Genomic DNA, 20,782 nt, shown 5'->3' on the forward strand with positions numbered 1-20,782 from the left:
CTTCCAGGGGATCCTCATCAATAGTCATAAACATTGAATAGATTAGCAAGCCCATCCCTTGACTCTGCGGACTGTCCAATAGAAGTGCAGGAATAGATATGTATCATGCAAACAAATTCCTCAGAGAAGTTGCCCAACTTGGGTGTCTGCTCTTGCATCCGAGTCCAAACAGTAATGTCTAGTAAATGTATGTACAGACTTCCATGTAGCAGCCTTACAAATTTCAGAGATTGGAACATTATTAAGGAGGGCAGCAGTAGCCGCCTTTCCTCTTGTGGAATGCGCTTTAGGTCTAGCAAGTAGTTGTTTTTAAGCCAACTGGTATGCATTAACAATACAAGAAACTATCCATCTAGATATGGTTCGTTTTGATGCTGCCTCCCCTGTGCTCAAATTACCATAATTTATAAACAAGTGGTTGGAATGTCTAATCAGCTTGGTTTTATCCAAATAACATTTTAGCACTCTTTTCAGATCTAGGGAGTGCAAAACTTTCTCTGCCGGAGTCTCCGGATTGGGGAAAAAAGTTGGTAGAGAAATAGTCTGATTGATGTGAAATTCTGACACCACTTTCGGTAGGAATGATGGGTGAGTTTGTAGAACCACTCTATTCTCGTGGAAGACTGTGTACGGTTCTTTGGAGGACAAAGCTTGAATTTCACTGACCCTCCTTGCGTAAGTAATGGCTACCAAAAAAGCCGTCTTTCACATAAGGTGTTGCAAAGAGGCTTTGTGTATAGGTTTGAAAGGAGGGCCCATAAGTTTTGATAGTACTATGTTCAGCTCCCATGGAGGGGAGGGCTTCCAAATGGGTGGAAAAACTTTTTTCAAACCTTCTAAGAAATCCTTGACTACTGGTCTCGTAAAAAAGGATTCCTGAGAAGGTGACTTATGATAGGCTGTAATGGCAGATAAATGTACCCTAATAGATGATACCTGCAGACCGGATTTTGCCAAATGGAGTAGGTAAGACAGTATGACCTCCTCCTGAGCCAGTATGGGATTCTAACCTTGCTGACAGCACCATATGTAGAACCTCTTCCACTTGAACGCGTAAGAACGCCGCGTGGAAGGTCGTCTGGACTCCTTCAAGATGTTCATGCACTCCTGCGAGAGCCCTAGGTGCCCATACTGCAGGAATTCAGGAGCCATGCTGTCAAGCTCAGAGAGGGTAGGTTGGGGTGAAGTACCCTGCCCTCCAGCCTACAAAGGAGATCCGGTCTGCACGGCAGCCTCCTGTGAGGTTGTTCCGATAGGTTGAGGAGATCTGTGCACCAGAACTGACAAGGCAATTGCGGAGCTATGAGAATCATTCTGGTGCTGGATCTGTAAAGTTTGTTGATCACCGCCGGTATGAGGGGGATCGGTGGAAAAGCATAGAGAAATATCCCTGACCAGTCGATCAACAGGGCATTCCCTCGAGAGTCCCGGACGGTAGAACCTGGACGCGAAGTCTGGGCATTTCCTGTTTACCTCGTCTGCGAAGAGATCCAATTGAGGCCGACCCCATTGAGCGAAGATGTCTTCGACGACTTCGTCGTGCAGGACCCAATCGTGGGCGTCCTCGAGGTGTCTGCTCAGGAAATCTGCTTCCACGTTTTGTTGACCTGGTAGGTGAACCGCTGTAAGCGACATTCCTCTTGCCAGGAGCCAATGCCAGATTGTTTGAGACTCCCGAGATAGAAGTAGGGATCTCGTTCCCCCTTGTCTGTTCATATAATACATTGTGGTCGTATTGTCCGTTTGTATTAGGAGAGATTTCCCCTGAATCGATGGAGCAAAAGACTTGAGAGCCAGATGGACCGCTCTGAGCTCCAGCAGATTGATGTGGTATTCCCTTTCGTTGTCGGACCACAGGCCCTGAGCTTGAAGGGGATCTAGATGAGCCCCCCATCCCTGAAGAGATGCATCCGTTACCAGAGTGTTGGATGGAATTACCTGGTGAAATGGAGCTCCTACTGACAGGTGAGGTCTGTGCATCCACCACTGTAATGACTGTCGTGCTCCTATCGGCAGCCGCACTCTGTCCTCCCAGCGGCCTGTGCTCTGGTTCCAGTTGTTTTCCAGCACCTCTTGGAGGGGCCTCATATGTAGCCTGGCATTCGGGACAATGAAAATGCATGAGGCCATGGAACCCAGTAGAGATGTCACCTGACGGGCCGTAGGTGCGTCGGACTTCAACAGGTCTTGACACTTTTTCTTTATTGATAATAGTCGTTCTTCCGAAGGATACACTCTTTCGAGCTCTGTATCTAGTATTGCTCCCAGGTAGTGGAGATTCTACGTTGGAATCAAGGTGGACTTTTGGTAGTTGACTTGTAGACCTAGAGACATGAAAACCTTGGGCACAATCTCCAGATGGCTTCTCGCCTGTTCCGGAGAGGAGGCTTTCAGTAGCCAGTCGTCTAGGTATGGGTAAATGAAGATTTTTTGCTTCCGTAGATGTGCCGCTACCACTGCTACGCATTTCGAGAAAACGCAAGGGGCAGATTTCAGGCCGAATGGTAGCACCCTGAACTGATAGTGCTGTGAGGCTATCCGGAAGCGCAGGAATTTCCGATGCTTGGGAATGATCGGGATGTGAAAGTACGCATCCTGCAGGTCGATGGAGCACATCCAGTCCCCCTGATGTAGCTGAGGGAAAATCTGGTGAAGGGCCAGCATCCTGAACTTTTGCTTTTTTATGTACTTGTTCAGTAGTCGTAAGTCCAGAATCGGTCTGAAAACACCCTCTCGGCCTTTTGTCGCTACCAGAAAATAACGGGAGTATACCCCCTTCCCTCTGTGCGCGACTGGAACTTTTTCTATTGCTTTCTTTCGTAAAAGGGAGTGAGCCTCTTTGCGCAATAGGCTGACGTGGGACGGATTGCATTTGGTTGGTGGCAAGTGCGGTGGAGGTTGTCGGAAAAGAAGAGAGTACCCATTCTCAACAATGCTGAGCACCCATTTGTCTTTTGTTATACCACGCCACTCGTGAATAAAGTCTGTGATACTTCCCCCCACCGGGGTGGTGCACAGTGTTAAGGGAAGCGAGTTCTCATTGTTTGGCTGGCGCTTTGGGTGTGGACTGCTGTGGTCTACTTGACCCTTGTTCCCTCGTGGCCTTACGAGACTGAAAAAGTGGGCGTCCTTGCCTCTGCTGTGGCCTCTGGGACCAATGAGGGGTTTGAACCCTCTGCTGGAAAGGGCGCCTGTCGTAAGGCCTATACCTTTGCCTGAAGTCCTTTTTTCTCTCCAGGCCTACTGCCCTCATGGTATCCACTTCCATCTTCATGCGCGCCATCTCTTCGTCTGTATGGGTACCAAACAGCGAGTTCCCGTTGAATGGAAGATTTAAGATACGCTGTTGTGCTTCCTGCTTTAATCCAGTCAGTCTTAACCAGGAAGACCTTCTTGCACAAACCCCATGTGCGTATCCATGTGCAGCTAAGTCTGCCCCATCTGCCGCTGCGCTGATGACCTGGTTGGAGACCAGACATCCCTCTTGAAGGATCTCCTGGAAGTCCTGCCTGTCCTCCCTAGGCAATTTGTCTGCGAACCTGTTCAGAGAGTCCCAAAGTGAACGGTCATATCTGCCTAGGAGTTCAGAAGCGCTGGAGACCTTCATCATAGAAGCTGCCGTGCCGCACATTTTCCTCCCCAGAGAGTCTAGATGTCTGCTCTCCTTGTAAGGTGGAACCGTGGAGGATGATGCTACTGAGTGTGTTTTTCGGGCTGCGGCCAATATGACTGAGTCCGGCGGCGGATCCGTCCTGAGAAATAAAGGATCTTGTTCAGGCGCTTTATATTTCTTCAAGATCCTATGAGGAGCTGATTTGAGGGTGGCTGGCGCTAAAAAGGTGTCCATGGTTGGTTGCAACAGACCAGGCACTAGTGGCAGCAGCTTTTTCGAAACCGCCCTATGCTGCAGAGTTTCAAAAATGACGGATGAGGAGGTTGACGGTTCAGGAACCTCTATGTTTAGCTTTTGTGCTCCCCTGATAAGCACCTCATTAAAGGTAGTTATGTCGTCCACCGGGGAAACCCTAGCTGGTGGAGAATCCGTTAAGGTGGGGGAGTATTGTCTGACGGATGACCCTGACGATGACCAAGAGGGCGACCTTCTGTGTCTTGACCGTGACCTAGATCGTCTCTGGGAGCGTGACCTGCTGCGAGATGCTGTAGCAGAGCGCCCAGGCCTCGTGGTCGACTGGTGAGAAGCAGAACAAGCCCGTTCTGCCTGCGCTGTCGGTGATGGTGTTCTCGGGAGAGAGGCAGTAGGAGAGTACATCCTCGAATACTGCGAGTCCGGGGAGGCCGTCGGTCTATTAAGGCTCTCCAGCCACCTCGGTGACAAATTGATGGGCGAGACATGCCCAGACGATGCAGCTCTCGACCGAGATGAACCACTTCTTATGGAGACCACCGGAGATGGACTGGCCTTATCCGCCGGCGGAAGCCCATGCTCTGCTCTCTGCAAGACAGGTAAAACCTGTGTCGACGTCGACAGCTGTAACGATGTCGAATGGAACGCCGCCGGTTGTTCTTGTCTCGACGTTGAGTGCCTTGACGTTGACCGGCGATCCCTTGACCGCGACCTGCTCGCCGTCGTGTGCCTCGCCGCCGAGCGGTGGGCTGCCGACGGCGGATGTCCTCGTTCTCACCGCTGAGGTGATTTCGACGTCGCCTTCCTTGACTTCGAGGGGTGCGAGGCCTTCGGCGGCGAATGGGCACGCCGGTGATGGCTCGACGTCGATCGGCGGGTTGCCGTCGACTGAGATATGCCCCTGCGGTGGCCATGTTCTCTCGACGCCGTATCCTTCGACGTCGGTCGGGTCGCCGGCGATCTATGACGGTGAGATGGTGGCAGCGACGATGTCGAAGGGGAACAAACAGGTATTTTCCTACCTGCTGATGTCGATCTAGCCTGTCTCTCCTGAGAATGGCTTGTTGGCTGCCTGGGAAGCGAAGAGGATGATGTTTTCTGCCTCTCGTGAAGCCCATGAAGCCTGATCTTCTCCCTGTCCTTCAGAGTTCTTTTTGACATGTTCTTGCAGTGTTTGCAAGTGTCAGGGCAGTGACTCTGAGGCAAGCACACAATGCAGAGAGTGTGTGGATCTGACTGGGCCTTCTTCCCACAGGAAGGGCATTTCACAAAAAGTGAAGGCATTTTTCAGTCAGGAAAAAATTTCCAGACTCAGACAATGATGTTAGATGTCAAGTAAAGGTGAAAAAAACGCTGTTCTGAAGTATTTTTCTGAGAAAAACTCAGAAAAACTGAGAGCTCAATGCTCCAGGATCCTCTCAGAAGAAGCCGGAAAAAAGAACTGACCTAACTGTGAACCAACTGTCACCTCTCCTTCACCCCTGAGGCATGGTGGGATACTGGAGGTGCTCAGGGTCTTAAAGGCACGGTGCCAAAGTTTTTATGGTTCTCCTGTGTTAACCTGCATGCAGCCTATTGGCTAAGAATGCTCCATTGTTTTCAATGTAGTTTTTTCTCTTTTTTCTCTGATGATTACTACTGCTTATTTCCCTAGGCCCAGTTGTGGGGCTTTGGTAGATATTTTTTCTCTTATTGTAATTTTGAAAAGAATTAAAAAAAAAAAAAAAAAACTCCATAGAAATAAAGCATTTTAGCCTGTTTATGATTATAGCCTGCATTGCTGTTTTACACATGTATATATGAGTTTAGTATGAAAATCTGTCTACTAAAAATGCTATATATATTTTTCGTGCATATTTCATACTTTATATGTGTGTATTTTATATATGCTCCGGGGTCCCCGCACAAGGGCGAGAATATTCAATGTTTATTGATGAGGATCCCCTGGAAGAGAAGCCATGTTCTGATTCATGTAAATGGGTCAGCATTTCGTCCCAGCTAGCAGACAGGGGATATTTACGCACGCCTATAGCATCTTCACGTCGTAGTGAAACCCCCTCTGTCTCCGCCCATATCAGAAAGGAGCGTTCCCAGCCTAGTACTGATGGAGGCTCAGTCGCTTTCCATCTCTTAGGGATGAGGCACTTGGCTGTCAGAAGTCCCAGGTCCAGGAATCTTGTGGAATCTTTTTATTTCTCGGAAAGAGACCCAGAAGACAGGACCCCCAATCCGTCAACAGTGACCGTGATGTGCATATTGATAGTGATGATGTGACTCCAATTAATATCAATAATATGTTTAAGGAAGGGCAAGACCATAGCATGTAAAGAATGTCTGCCCCTATTAGGTTACAGCGGGGGCAAGCGGCGTCTACACGATTGAAGTATTTTTTTAATGCAGGCTGGCGTAAGCTCTGTGAAGAAATATAAAATTGAATAAGGCAGAATCTGGAATTGTAGGGGACATTAGTATGGCTGGATAGTGGCACTACCATGCAGCTTCAGAAAAAGGTTCAGCCAGATCGCCCTCCCAGCTGGCGCGCAAAGCAGTGTGGGTATATAGCATGTGCGTTCTAAGCGCGTCAGTGATCCACTGTATCAGGTGGATACCTTGACCTATAACTTGTATGTATTGCACTAGTAAGTGTGTTGAGGGTTCAGTTGTCATATCTCCCCATCTGCGCGATAGTGCCATCAACAATGAGTTGTGCTGCAGAAACTGCCCCGACGGTGGTCCCATCTCTGCCAACAGCTCACTAAACGGAATGAGTCCACTCTTGTTGTAAAGATCACCCAGGGGGTGTAGATCAGCTGCGTGCCAAGACCCCAGTTCAGCAGCGGTCGCAAGCTGTGTGCCACGTTGCATACCTAGCAGTGCCAAAGCCGGTGCGTAGGGAATGGTGTCACTTGTGAGGCGCAAACACCTACGGTAACAACGGTGAGCCACATTTATTAGTAGCTCTACAGGTGACCACACAGTCGTAAGGGGGAGGAAGAGGTGCAGAATCTGCCTCAGTGTCCAGGGTGAGGCTGAAGGACCGCCAGCCAACGCGCCACCCAGTGAAGCAGAGAGGCAAAGTAATAGTGCTCCATATTTGGCACCGAGAGGCCACCGTGGTTTAGAGGTGAGTAGAGTTTTTTCAACGCCATTCTGCATCAACCTTTGTTCCAGATAAATTCCCTCATTCTAGGTTTCAATTCTCAGAAGAAGCCAGCCGGGACATAGTAGGGCAAAACGGAGAAGTAGTATAAGAGGCGATAAAGCACTTCCATCTTCAGGAGGGCGATTCTTCCGGCTACTGAGAGCAGCAGTGTTTGTCAGAAGGTCATCTGAGAGCGAACAGATGACACTGCCTTTCAAAAATTGGCATTGTGAAGGTCCTTCGCCTTGTGAAATACCTGTACACCCAGATAGCAGGACGTCCTGGGTTGCCAGGGTCATCAGTTCCAGAAAGTCGCAGGTCCAGATCTGGCAGTTCTGGATCAAAGGGGAAGAGGCACGATTTCGCCCAATTAAAGTGCAAGCCGGAGAGGGTGGTGAATTGTTGCAGAATGACTGCAATTTTGGGAGGGACGTTATCAATGTCTCTGAAATACAAAAGAAGATCGTGTGCATATAAAGATATGGTGTGTAGGCCGTTACCCAATGGGATGCTCCATGCTTGTCCGGCCCTGCGGAGTTCCACAGCCAGAGGCTCCACTGCCAGAGAAAACAGTAGCAGAGAAAGGGGGCAGCCCTATCGAGTACCTCTGCCCACCTCTATTGGTTCAGAGATGATTGTGCCAACTTTGACCCTGGACCGGGGCCGGGTACACAGCAGCCTCACCATGCGTAGGAATTGTGGTCTGATACAAAATCAATGCAGCATCTCTAACAGGAAAGACCATTCCAAGAAGTCAAAGGCTTTCTCCAGATCGAGTACTAAACATCCTGCACGAGGCCAGTTCCGCGTTGAGTATTTCATGACCCTTAATAGGCGCCTGATATTGTGCGAAGTGTCCAGCGCTGGCATGAAGGGACTTATGTGAGGTGGCGAGTGTCTCAAAAATAAATCATCCTCAATGGGCTCTTTGTGAAGGGGCACCTAATGGTATGTGTCTGCCCTCCCAATGAGTTCTTGAAATAAAGTCGTATCGTCCGGAGTCAAAGGTCTTGCTGGGTATACATCTGTGTCAGTGTCTATATAACTGTCCACATCATACTGAGACCAAGGCTCTGTGTCTGGATGTAGGGGGAAGATTGTCATCCCCTGTGTTATGTGTGAAATTGTAGTGAGCCCTGTCGAGAGATGTCAGGAGGGTCACCCTGAGATCGTGGCGAAGAGGAAGTTGTTGTTGGTGGAGTAATTGGTGGTGGAGACGGTGGGTGGATGTCTGCCAAGTTTGTTTCCATTCTGCTATGTTTGACTGGAGACGTTGGTGGATTAATTTGCTCTTCAAAGGAAAGCTGCCTCTTAGATGGGGTAGTGACCACCCCTTTAATCATCATTCTCTCTGTGTGTGGTTGTATATACAGTTGTGACTGCTTGGCACAAAGCTGTTGCTTAATTTCCTGAAGAATCGGCTCTGAGGTTGCATGGAGAGTGAGTTTCCTCGGCGCAGAAGGACTCTACTTTCGGTGCTGAAGAGGTCGGGTACAGGTAGAAAGTATTTTCGGTGCCGAAGCAGTCAGTGGCAAGTGTGAAGTGGAAGGTTTTAGTGCCAAGGCTGGTGGTGTTGGGGTCGGTACCGAGGTGGAAGGCTTATATTTTGGCTTTGGTACCGAGCCTAAAGACGGGGCATGCAATGGAGTTTTGCAATACCTGCCATGGCCCAGCAGCAGTGGTGGCTTGATAGCCTTTGCTTCATTATTTATGTGCTTTTTGGTGGGAGCAGGGGGAGGCTTACTCACTGTTGTCTGTCTCGCAGGAATTTCATGCATCTAAAGCTTAATGACAGCATCTGAATCTCAAATGGAGAGAGACTCCTCATCCACAGCTGAAGCCTCCTGTAGTTGCTATTTGGTGTTGCATTGAAACTTTGTCGCTGCATCTCTTGGCGACAAGCTCTCCAGTCATGCAGTCTTTTTCAACCGGAAGACCGGCAAGCATCACAGTCCTCTTCTCGATGCTCCAGCGATAGACAAAGGTTGCAAACCTTGTGGCGATCAGTCCTTGGAAATTTTGACTGACACTTCCAACAGAAACGGAAGTGTGTCAGTTCCATCAGGATTTCATTGCCTGAAGTGTGGAGAAGATAGCGGCTCAAAGGGCGCGACCCTGAGGCCCTTGATCAAGACTAGTCGACCAGTACAGCATTTTCTTCAGTCCCAGCATGCAAGGAAAAAGAAGTACTGCATTCCATAACAATATCGACAGATTAGAAATTTCCATAACGGGAAAAGGCCTAATATGGCCTTGAACTGGAGTACACTCAAAACACAACCAGACCCAACGGTGGAAGAAAACAATCTGAAGATGGAGTCAATGCCCGGGCGCATTACCTACAAGAGGAGGAGTCACTATACCTCAGGACTCGAAAGGCTTTTTGAACAAAAAGCAACTTGAAACCTTCTTCACCCAACACTAGATGGTGGAAGTATGCAGAGCATGTGTATCTACAGCCACACATGCGATCAAACATATCTTTTTGTAAAGGGTTCAGGGATTAACCAGAAGGGCAAGAATATTCTATTTATTAACTTAATCGAAATATCCCACACAGACTATGATTACAAGTAAGTAGCATTTCCTTCACTAAGTCACCTTGCACACATAAACAATAGTGGAATAACTTCTTTTCATTTGGGGGTGGTTTGCCATGGAAACATTATTGAGCTGCAATTTACAGCGGCTGACACTGCACTGCTTTAGGATTCAGATTATCACTTTATATATTTCTAGCAATTGCTGGGAGCACCTGAAAATGACAATCTCTGCTATACCAGCAACAATGGACAGGAGCTATTAAAGCATCCTAAAAAAAAATACAGCTACTTGTCTTCGCCCAAAACCAAGAGAATATCTATCATGCTCTTAAGAAAATATACATTTAACTACCCACATTCATAAAATATAAAGAACAGAGATTCAAATCTAAACACACCCACAGTCGGAGAAATGCTGTCATGCTTTTCAACCAAGTCAGTGCCAAGCTTTTCTGCTCATATAGAAAAAGGTACATACAACTTTGCAGTCTTAGATTAGTCTTTTTGGTTTACCTAAACAATAATTAGTAATACTTCCTTGGCTGGTGATGCAAAGGTTGCATGGAAGTTGGCCTTTTATATGACATATCAAAATGAATTAGATCGTGCAAATGGTCCAGGGGTTCCCTTTCTAGTGGACAGGGTTTTTGTCTGGCAATCCCAAGGTGTTCTTTTAGAGTATAATGTGGTCAAGCAGTATTAGGCTTATCAGAGAGGCGTGTCAGACATCTGCAAATACACGCATAGTCAATAAATGAGACACAACTCAATAAGGAGATCCACACCATTTCACAAAAATAACAAGTATCTTTATATATACTTAGGCATCATAATCAATGCGATGAGATAAGTACATTGTGCAAGAAAAATACTTTCAGGTTTCCAACGTCGTTTTTCAGAAGCTATAATGTAATCCTATGGAGAGAAAAACAAGTACTACATTAATGTATAGTACAGTGACTTACAGGACCAATCTCCTGGACTTAAGGTAAGTGTTGGGCAAAAGTCAGGACCACATCAACAGGTCATACCGGGCGGTACTGGGGCAGTCTGGTGCAAAGGTGTAGTACAAGTGCCCAATGTTAGTCAATGGGGCTCAGTCCGGCTGAAAAGAGGTTGTAGGTTGGGACAGGGATCCAATCGAGGAGAACCAAACAAGTGGGTTCAAGTGTTGAGATGCTCAGGATGGAGGGACACCTTTGGCCCTCCACTCAGGGGCCAGGAGCAATGGGTTCAGAGATGTCCTGAGGAATTGGGTTTTCTCCACCAGGTGCACTTGCGGTTGAGGGGGCCTGTGGGCAGAGGCTGCAGGTAGAGGTGCTGAGTCTACTGTAGGCAAATCCAAGGTGGGCTTTATCTCTGGAGGGCTCGGGGATCATGTTGGCACTATTGGCCCACTTCAGCTCGAGCTAGGCTGCACAGGTGCCGTGGTGCTTTCCAGCATTGGGTTTTTGCAGTACGGAGTCCTCTCAGGTCTCTTGGAGTGCCTGCAAGTTACAGGGAAGCAGATCTGCTTCACAGGAGTTCCTGGGTCTTTGTTGAAGGCAGGCAGTCCTCCCAGGCTATTGGAGGTAGAGCAGCTTGCAAGACAAGTTGACTTTGGTGCAAATCGGCGGGAACAGCAGACAGGCCAGCAGGGCTAGGACCAAGTCAGGTGCTTCTTCCTTTTTTATTTTTTTAAATATTTTTTTATTAACATTTTATCATTCAATAAACAGTATTATGTTTACAGCACCATCTTGTTTGCTTCGTGTTAGTGCATAACAGTGTTAATATCACTACTGTCTACATTGTTTGAATGTTCTACTTCATTAATTATTCAATAACCTTTATACTTTAAACGTATGCAAGAATAGAACATCAGTGGCGCTTCTTCTCGTATGGGTTGCCCAATTGGCCTAGTGTAGCAGAGTCATGTTTTTCTAGCTATTACACAACACCTTTAACTCGTTTCAAACATTAATTAAATTAAACTTAAACACGATGGCAAAGTGGGGTGTGGAGGCTGCTAATGCAGGGGGATGCCATTTCTTGGCTTTTCCAGTATGTATGGTGTCATTACTCATAGACTTGTCTGGTTTCAGGTGGGTGGGGCGTCTACCGGGTCCAGCCTGTCTGTTAATCAATGTCATGGGCTCTGTCCCCTGTTGCCCGCCTTTTGTTTAATCTCGGCCTTATCGTGTCTTCCCTTATCATGTCCTAGAGGGCGAGGCAACATTTCCTCCCTTCCTATGTTTATCCAGTCTCCACTCCTGTTGGAGTGTCTGCGTCCGCTGTTCTCAATATATTGTCCCAGCTTGTCATTGCTACTTCCCATTTCTGTGCTATAGGGTGGCGACGCAGTCCCCTCCCCTCCTCGCTCTTCAGGACCTGGAGTTCGGCTCTAGCCCATGTTGTAACGTCTTGTCTCCACCCAACCCTGGGGGGCCGAAACTGTGCCTTCCAGTTCTTTGTGATCTGTCTCCTATATAATACCAGTGCCAGATTCAGAAATCGGGTCTCCACTCTTCCCCGCGGCAACCCATTCCCAAAGCCCATCAAACATCTGTCAGGGGTCGGAGTCAGGTTCATATTAAGGAGTCTCGATAGGTCGGACATCACCTCTTCCCACCCCAGTTGGATCTCTGGACAGGTCCATACCATGTGGTCAAAATTTGCGTCTACATTTTTACATCTGGGGCACACCCTAGGAACTCCCCCATAGATTACTGTTAGCCGATGTGGGGTGAGGTACGTTCTGTGGAGATAATTATATTGTATATATCTCAGGCGCGTACTGCGAGCGACGGACCGGGGGTAAGCCAAAGCTCTGTTCCATTCCGCATCTGACGGTTCCCTACCGACTGTCCTCCCCCATCTCTCTCTCAGTGGCCGCAGGGAATCTAGTGCATCCTCAACTTGAACTCGGTATAATTTAGATATCAGATGGGACTCCTCTCCTGATGTCAATAGGAGATGCAGCACCCTGTGGGTGGCTGGTTCCGCGTTGACCGTGATCCAGTGCGTTTTCAGCACATTTATCAGTTTATGATACATAAGGAACTGACCCGGGGAGACTCCACTGTCAACAAGATTAGTGAAAGATCTCAACACTCCCTCCTGAAACAGGTCTCCCACCGTTTCTATTCCTGCTCTCCTCTAGGTTCCGAGGCTCATGCCTCCCAGGTTCCTCTCACCAGCCTCGATCGTAAGTACCGCCAGGGGTAGGGCCGGAGAGTACGGGGGGACAGTGCCATCCCTTTTCACGCACCTCTTCCAACATGCTGACGCCACTTTTGTCATCGGGCTGTGCATGTGGGGATTAAGCTTCCTATTTGTCATTCGAGCAATGAACTGATTTATGTCCTCCACTACTCGGTCGGCGTACCTCTCCAGGTGACCCTTACCTGTGAGCCACCCGGCAACCCATTGTAGCTGGGATGCCAGGTAGTAGGCTTCAAAATCTGGTGCTCCTAGACCCCCCTTGTTAGTTGGCCTGCATAGTATCTGGAGCGAGGTGCGTCTACGGCCATCATCCCATATAAGTTCCCTGAGTAGGGTGTTAAGTTCACGAAACCACGCTGTTGGAATCAGAAGGGGCAGGTTAGCGAAGTAGTATAGAAGCCGGGGCAGCATTACCATTTTGGACAATGCAACTCTGGCCATTATCGTCAATTTCAGCGATCGCCAGAACCCCACCGAGGACTTCAGGGATCGTAGAGCTCTGCCCAGGTTACCCTCGCGCAAGTCTGCCCTGTCGTGAAACACCTGTATGCCCAAGTACTTAAAGGTTCGAGGGGCCCAAATCATATCCCCAGGGCATGTTGTCGGGCGTCCGCCGCCCGGAGCCATAGGGAACACGCATGTCTTGCTACGGTTGAGGCAAAGTCCAGATATGTTCCCATAGTTCTCCAGCACTCCCAGCGCCCATGGGAGATCCTTCTCTCCGTCCCTAAGGTAGACAAGTATATCGTCAGCATATAGCGAGATGATATGTTCTTGGTGTCCCCATTCCACTCCTCTACCCACGCCCTCCCGCCGCATCTGGGACGCCAGCGGCTCGATGGCCAGGGCGAATAACAGAGGGGACAATGGGCAACCTTGTCTGGTTCCCCTGTGAATTGGGTAAGTTCCGGATACTGTTTTACCTGTTCTCACTCTTGCCAGTGGTGACGTGTACAACAAGTCCACCCATTTGACCCAATCTTCACCCATTCCCATACGGAGCATCACTGCTCTCAAGTAGTCCCATCTGATCGAGTCAAATGCCTTCTCAAAATCCACCGCGAGCAACACCCCTGCTGCAGGTTTCATGTCGCTAGGCATATTCAGGACCGCAAAGAGACGTCTCAGATTTAAGGAGGTGCTGCGATTCGGGACGAAACCATTCTGGTCTACATGTACCAGAGTTGGTACAAGAGGGAGTAAACGGTTGGCCAAGATCTTGCTTAGTATTTTAAAATCACTGTTTAGCATTGACAGGGGGCGGAAGTCAGTCACCGAGGGTTGCCTAGATTTTGTCTTAGGGAGTGGGACTACCATTGCCTCTCTCATGGTGCACGGCATTATCCCATTCTGTAGCGATTCTGTATACATCTCTACCAACTGGGGGGTCAGTTGCTTCTCGAATTTTTTATAAAAAATTCATGGGGAGGCCGTCCGTTCCCGGGGTCTTCCCTGAGGCTAATTGAGCTATAGCTTCACTGACCTCCGCCACCGTCACTGGGCCCCCCAGCCTATCCCTGTCTCCGGCCATCAGGCTCGTTATAGGTATATGTTGTAGGTAATTATCAAAGACCCCCGTACTGATTTCAGCCGGTTTTCCATATAAAAAGGTGTAATATTCCTTGAATGCGTCATTTACAGGGCCTGGTCTACTTCTGCATGACCCTTCCTTATCCAGCACATTTGAGATGGGCTCAGCATCTCCACCCGGCCTCACCAACCAGGCTAACATTTTCCCAGACCTACCCTCTTCAGATTGTAGGGAGGCAAAGTATTTTTGTGTGCTGTGGCATCTAAGTTGTTCTTCGATCTGGGAATGGTCTCTCTTTGCCTGAGTATATTTCTCATTTACTAGTGTGCCAGTCCCCTGAGTAAGTTCTCCCTCATGTATTATCTTCTCTACTGTAGTCAGCTCCCTTTCAAGTGTGCGTCTCACTCCGGCCGATTGTCCAAGACAAAAACCCCTTGTCACCACCTTGAGGGCCTCCCATTCCGTAGATCTAGAGGTGGTGGATCCACTGTTAAATTGAATATGGTCAGTCAGATGCTGTCTCAGGGCGTCTCTATATGCTGGGTCCTCAAGTGCTGTAGGGGACAATCTCCAGGCCGGAATGGGGGGCCTAATCTCTGCAGCCCTCCATGTTACCAATAGGGGGCTGTGGTCGGACAGTGTACGGCCCAGATATTCTGAGTGAACCATCCCACGTGCAAGGTCTGCCGTACACGCCACCCTGTCGATTCTGGTGTGGAGTCGGTGAAGGCCCGAATAATATGAGTAATCCCTGTCGTGTAAGTGTTGTTCCCGCCATATATCCACTAGCCCCCAGTAGCTCATCCATTCACTAAGTTTCCCAGCTATCTTACTTGACATTGCACCCTGTAGTGGAGGGGAGGATCTATCCAAGTCTACATCTAATATACTATTGAAGTCCCCTCCAACCAAAAGCTCTCCTCTCCTCTGGCGGGTGAGGTGGCTCGATAATTTCGTCAAAAAGGGGATCTGGTCCTGATTTGGGGCATACATGCAGCACAGGACAATCGGTGTGCCGCATAGCTGTCCCTCCAGAATCACGAACCTCCCCTCACGATCTATGTTGGAAGCTTCTATCTCTAGGGGAACCCCTGCACGGATCCAGATCATTACTCCCCTTGCGTACGCTGAGTACTCTGTTGCGAACACCCGCCCCCTCCACCTACGTCTCAATCTCTCAGGTTCACCAGCCGCCAGGTGGGTCTCCTGTAGCATTGCTACCTGTATATTCCTCCTTTTTAAATAAGCCAGTATTTTGTGTCGCTTGGCCGGTGACCCCATCCCTCTAACGTTCCACGTTAAGAAATTGTATTCTACCATGTTGGTGATTTTTAAATTTACATTGGCTACTCTTTGCTACTTTTACCGTCTGCTGTCCCCTGATCCTTAGTGAAGCACTGTTGTTACGCAACCATTCACCACCCCTTGCCATCCTAACTAGTAACTGCTTATCCCAACTCCCCCTCCCCAGGGCAACAGTGCAGCATGTTTCATCTTTTAGTTGCAGTTCTCGCCAGTCCACCTGTACAGGCGAGATTCCAGTAGGGGGGTGGCCCTGCACGGAGGGGCCATTAGAGCATCATTTGCGCCCGCCCCGGGGTATCCGGTAAGCCTCTGGGCCTCAGAGGTCATCTGCAGTTTGTGGGGTCACTACCGGGGCCTGCACCGAGCTGCTCGAGCCCCCCGCCGATGACATCACAGTCTCGTCAGATTCACCGCCAGAGTCCTCCCGGGGGGTCCCCTCTCCGTTCACACGGGCCGCTGCCTCCAGTGCTGCTCTTCTGCCACTTTCTTTTTGGTTCCGGGATGGTGCCAAGCGTGGGCGACTTCGGGTCCGTCTTTCCCTTCGGGGCCGGCGCGGTCCACCCCCGGTCGGGCCCCCCCTCCCGAGCCGCTCTGTCTGGGTCCCATGAGTTTCCAGCCATTCCCATGCCTCCTCCGGGGATTGAAGAAATGTTGTTTTACTGTCAAGCATTACTTTCAGCTTAGCCGGGTACAGCAACGAATATTGTATACCTTCGTCCCTTAGGGCCCTTTTGACTGCCATGTATGAGGCACGCTTACTCTGTACCTCTACTGTAAAGTCCGGGAACAGCGTGACTTCGCCATTTGCTACCTTAAATGGGCCCTCTTCTCGCGCCCTTTGTAGCAAGATGTCCCTGTCTCTATAGTGTAGTAATCTTGCGATTACCACTCGGGGGGGCCTGCCCGGCGCCAGGGGCCTCGCAGGCACGCGGTGCGCTCTTTCCAGAGTGTAGAATGAAGTCAGCCGGCCCGGTGCCACCACTGTGCTCAACTATTTTTCCAGGAATTCTACCATATTTGATCTTTCAGCCCCCTCCGGGAGGCCCACCACTCGCACGTTATTCCGCCGGCTTCTCCCCTCTGCGTCCTCAGCTCTTCGCTCTAGTCGCATCACTCTATCTCTGAGGTGCGACATTTCGGCCTGCAGGTCTTTTTGTTTTGGTGCGATGTCGGCCAGTGTGGTTTCTGTCTCTTTGACTCTGTCCGATAATTTGTGATGGTCAGCCCTCAAGAGGCCCAGTTCAACCGCGACCTGATTGATGTCGTGTTGCAGTGTTAACTTAGTGTCTTCTATCGCACCCAATATTTTGTCCAGGGTGTCCTGTACATCGACCTGCAATGGACCCCGCACGTCCCCCCCCCCCCCGCGCCCGGGGGTCGCTGTGCCGTCCATGACTTTAGCCCTGTGGCGGTTCTTAGGGGACATCGATTACGTAGGAGATCGTCCCCCCCCAGTGGCGAATCTGACCACGGTGCGTTAGCTCAGGGGATCCCCCATTTAGGACTTCCGTCTCAACCGCAGGGGCCGCCAGGTAGAATCCCATCAGCACCAGAGACCCGTGCTTTCTCGCTCAGGATCTCCGTGGACTCGGGGCGCGTTGCACCAGGACACGAGGCACCACACCAGTTCGACCACAGTAGTCGCCACTTCAGGGGCCGGACCGGACCGGTCAGGCAAGGCGCCCACTATCGACCATCCCCTGCGGTGGGCCACCGCGCAGAGTACCGCGGACCGCTCCCATCCCGTTTCGGCAGGCGAGCCCTGCTAGGCAGTTCATCCACTCTTAAGGAGGCGCTGCAAAGCGCCGCTTCGCTGTGCCTTACCCCCGGGCCACCGGCCGTCCGCCGTTACTCAGTTCTTCGATTGGCATGCCCCAGTCGGGGTCACCCCGGGATTCTCATCTCCCCAAATGCAGCCGGGCGATCCTTCATGCTCTGTGGCCCGGGGCCCACCATGCTAGTCCCAAGCTCAGGGGCCAGCGCTCCGTTCGCGCAGTAGGCCACCACGGGCACGACCATCCAACAGGGGGCCCCTCTATCCGCCGATCGTCTCCCTCGGCCGAGGGTCCGGTACTTTCCTCCCCAAGGGCGGCCCTCCCGGGGCCCGGCCCGTTCCGCAGGAGTGTGCCGGTGCTCAAAGTGGGTGTCCGCTACACCAGAGGCCCCTTCCGCCAGACACAGCGTGCCGCATGCAGGGTCGGCGCCACAGCAAGGCTCCCGGCAGCCGGGCCCCCCGCCAAGCCCAGGGGCTCCGGTCGTTTCTCCTTACTTGCGAGGGTGGGGCCGGAGGGCCCGCACGCACCCCCGGTCGCCGTCACACTGTCCTCCGCGGTCTCGGGAACACAAGGCTTTCCACGAACAGCCCTGCAGCAACCCCCAGGCAGGAGGGGGGCGTGGTCGGCTGGCTCCCCCTCAAACGGCGCGCGGTCCCACGCCCAGCCGCGTATTCGCTCACTCGCTCAGTCCGGCTCCCGACATTAACGCGGCGACAGGCCCAAGGCCGAGGGGCTCGCCGGCCGCCTCCGACGGGCTCCGCCAGGCTCGCTCTGGGCTCCACCGGTGCTCGGGTCGCCCACACGGGTCCCCGAACTCGCTCCCCGTCAATTTGCCCCGGGGGGAGGCCCAGGATAACAGGAGAAGTTTAGGCCCCTCCGGAGCAGACGGATCAAGCGTGCGCCATCTTTGGCTTCGTGGCCACGCCCCTCAGGTGCTTCTTCCTCAGGCTTTGCTTTTGCAGGTCTTGAGTGTCCTTCTTGTAAGGTCAGCAAGAATTTGATTTCTTTGTGCCAGGAGCTCCTCTAAATACTGAATAGAGGGGCATTTCAGGAGTGTAGTGTAGTAGCCAATGGGATACTTACACCCAGGGTTACTACAACCCCTATATGACCACTTCCTGTGGGAAGTGGGCATAACCCTATCTCAGAGTTCCTAAATTCTGCCAACACCAAGATAGCACATTTCTAAATGTTGTGTCCACATCAGGTAGCACACCTGTTGGGTGGGGTGTGCAAACACCTCTCCCAGAATAGACTTTGTTTCTAACCTCTCAAGATTTAAGACTCTCATCCTTGGGGCTCAGAATCGTGTCTGGTGGTGGGAGGCTAGCTAAAACTAGTCAGTCCGCACACTAGTAGTTGGTAGGTCTTCAGGGGGCACCTCTAAGATGACCTCTGGGTGCATGTATTATTAAATGTATCATTGGCATCAGTGACTGTTGATTATTATGAGATGTTTGATACCAAACATCCCTAGTTTCAGTGAAGCTATCATGTAGCTGGGGACGAGTGTCCAGAACATATACTTAAAATTACTTCACTGTTCACTTACTATGTCTATAATTCGACAATTCGATATGTCCTCATATACAATATAAATCACCCTATCTTAGGGCTGTAAAGTCTGCTGTAGGGTACTGCGGCCATTACACGCAGTGTTAGGGGACATGGCACACAGGCTATGTGCCATGTTGTGTTTTCACTTTTAGCTGCACCAAGATATGCCGCAGGCAATGGCAGTCTGTGGTCCCCATGCCCTGGATACCAGGGGGTACCATTTACTAGGGACTTACAGGTAGGCACAAGAATTGCCAAATGGGGAACAATTGTACAGCTTTAGGGAAAGAGATCTGGTAGTGGGGAGCTGGTTAGCAGGAACCCAATGCAGCTTCAGTCAAAACTGCATTATGTACCAGGCAAAAAGTAGGGGTGACCATGTAAAAAAGGGGTCCTTTCCTGCAAAGGTTGATTACCGTCAATCTTTATTCAACCAAGTCTCGACATAGTACTTACTTCACAAGGTAAATCCATGTAAGGGAGATAAGGAGCCCACTTGTCTGTACAAAACAGAATCACTGTTAGTCCCTCCATTTAACTTGGCATAAAAGGAAGAGCCTATAATCCAGGTCCAATATTCCCAAAGAACATCAATATTAAGGAACTATGAGACAACAGAGAAAGGTCGCAGAGAAAGTAGCAAAAAGGTTGGGAGAACGAAGAGCAACGTAAAGAGGATTACCTGTAAATCTGTGCATTCCCATCTGATCTTAGTTCAATAAACACCAATACAAGTAAGACAAAGTCATGTTTCAAATGTTAATATTGTTTCACTACAAAACATTTATGAAAAGACAAAAAATAGTAATGTAAGCTACCTTCGCTCTGCCCGTTCCTTCTTCTTTAGGACGACATCTAAATTCTGCAACTGTTCTTCAAGCTTTTCACACAGTAATTTCTAAGGGGAGAGAAAAATATGGGTTAAACTCCTGAGCTTGGTTTTGGGTATCAAGAACAGAACCAAATGAAATGAATTGCTGAAAACTGCTTAGAATACACAACCAAACATCGTAACTCATCTTCAGCATAACCTGTTGTCATACTTTCAGCAAAATTCATTTTTGAAACTGACACAAAATTAATTGTTGCTTAATGAGCTATGGAATATAAGAAAGTGCTTCTTATCTGTAACAATCTTTTCATCTTGAAGTGTTCTAATTAATATGCTGTGCACTCTTCTGTCATATGTTACTGGGTTCAGACTAATGCAACATGTTTTTCTTTCAAGTCTTTGATTCATTTTGAACGTGCATATAATAAATTGTGATCACAAAAACACAAAATACATCAGGACCTAGACTTCACCTTAAATTATATGTATTTTTCCCATTGGAATATTGGTCTGTGTCCTTGCATCTGTTTAAGTAAAATCTTACATCCTTCTATTGTACTTCTATCAGTGGGGAGTCTGGAGGGACTGCATGTAATTCTACAACACTGCATGTTGCAAACGTTTTCTGTTTGTGGCATGAACTATTTGTAATTGCATTTCTATAGTACTGTTGTAACTCTGTACGAGACAAATACGTTCTCACCTCTTGAAAATCCCTAGACGTCATCATCATCCATCATCCATCATCCATCATCATCAGGACAAAATTAAACTACTTGCCTTCTCTTAAAACAAAGAGAATAGCTTTCATCCAGGATGCATTTGCTGCATTTCTGCTGCAGGGGTTCGTAGTTCCAACATCTACTGCGACTGAAGGAGGAGGGGCTGTCTCCTGAGCTTTTTCCGACGCCACTGCTATCATGCTATAAAGCGTTTGGATAACTGCCAGGGCGCAGGACACACCTCCTGCATTTCTGCTGCAGGGACTCGTAGTCCTAATATCTACTTCCCCTTAAGGAGGAGGAGGG

At 49.5% G+C, this 20,782-nt stretch overlaps 1 protein-coding gene across 1 annotated transcript in view; it reads right to left on the reverse strand.

Annotated features, from left to right (window-relative positions):
- Positions 1 to 20,782, reverse strand: part of RSF1 (remodeling and spacing factor 1) — a 502,800-nt gene that overhangs the window by 193,037 nt on the left and 288,981 nt on the right. Inside the window, exon 9 of the mRNA XM_069203919.1 lies at positions 19,741 to 19,820. Coding sequence (XP_069060020.1) covers positions 19,741 to 19,820 — 80 coding nt within the window. The remainder of the gene's footprint in view (positions 1 to 19,740; positions 19,821 to 20,782) is intronic.

This window comes from Pleurodeles waltl, chromosome 8 (genome assembly GCF_031143425.1).
Source record: "Pleurodeles waltl isolate 20211129_DDA chromosome 8, aPleWal1.hap1.20221129, whole genome shotgun sequence".
NCBI lineage: Eukaryota > Metazoa > Chordata > Amphibia > Caudata > Salamandridae > Pleurodeles > Pleurodeles waltl.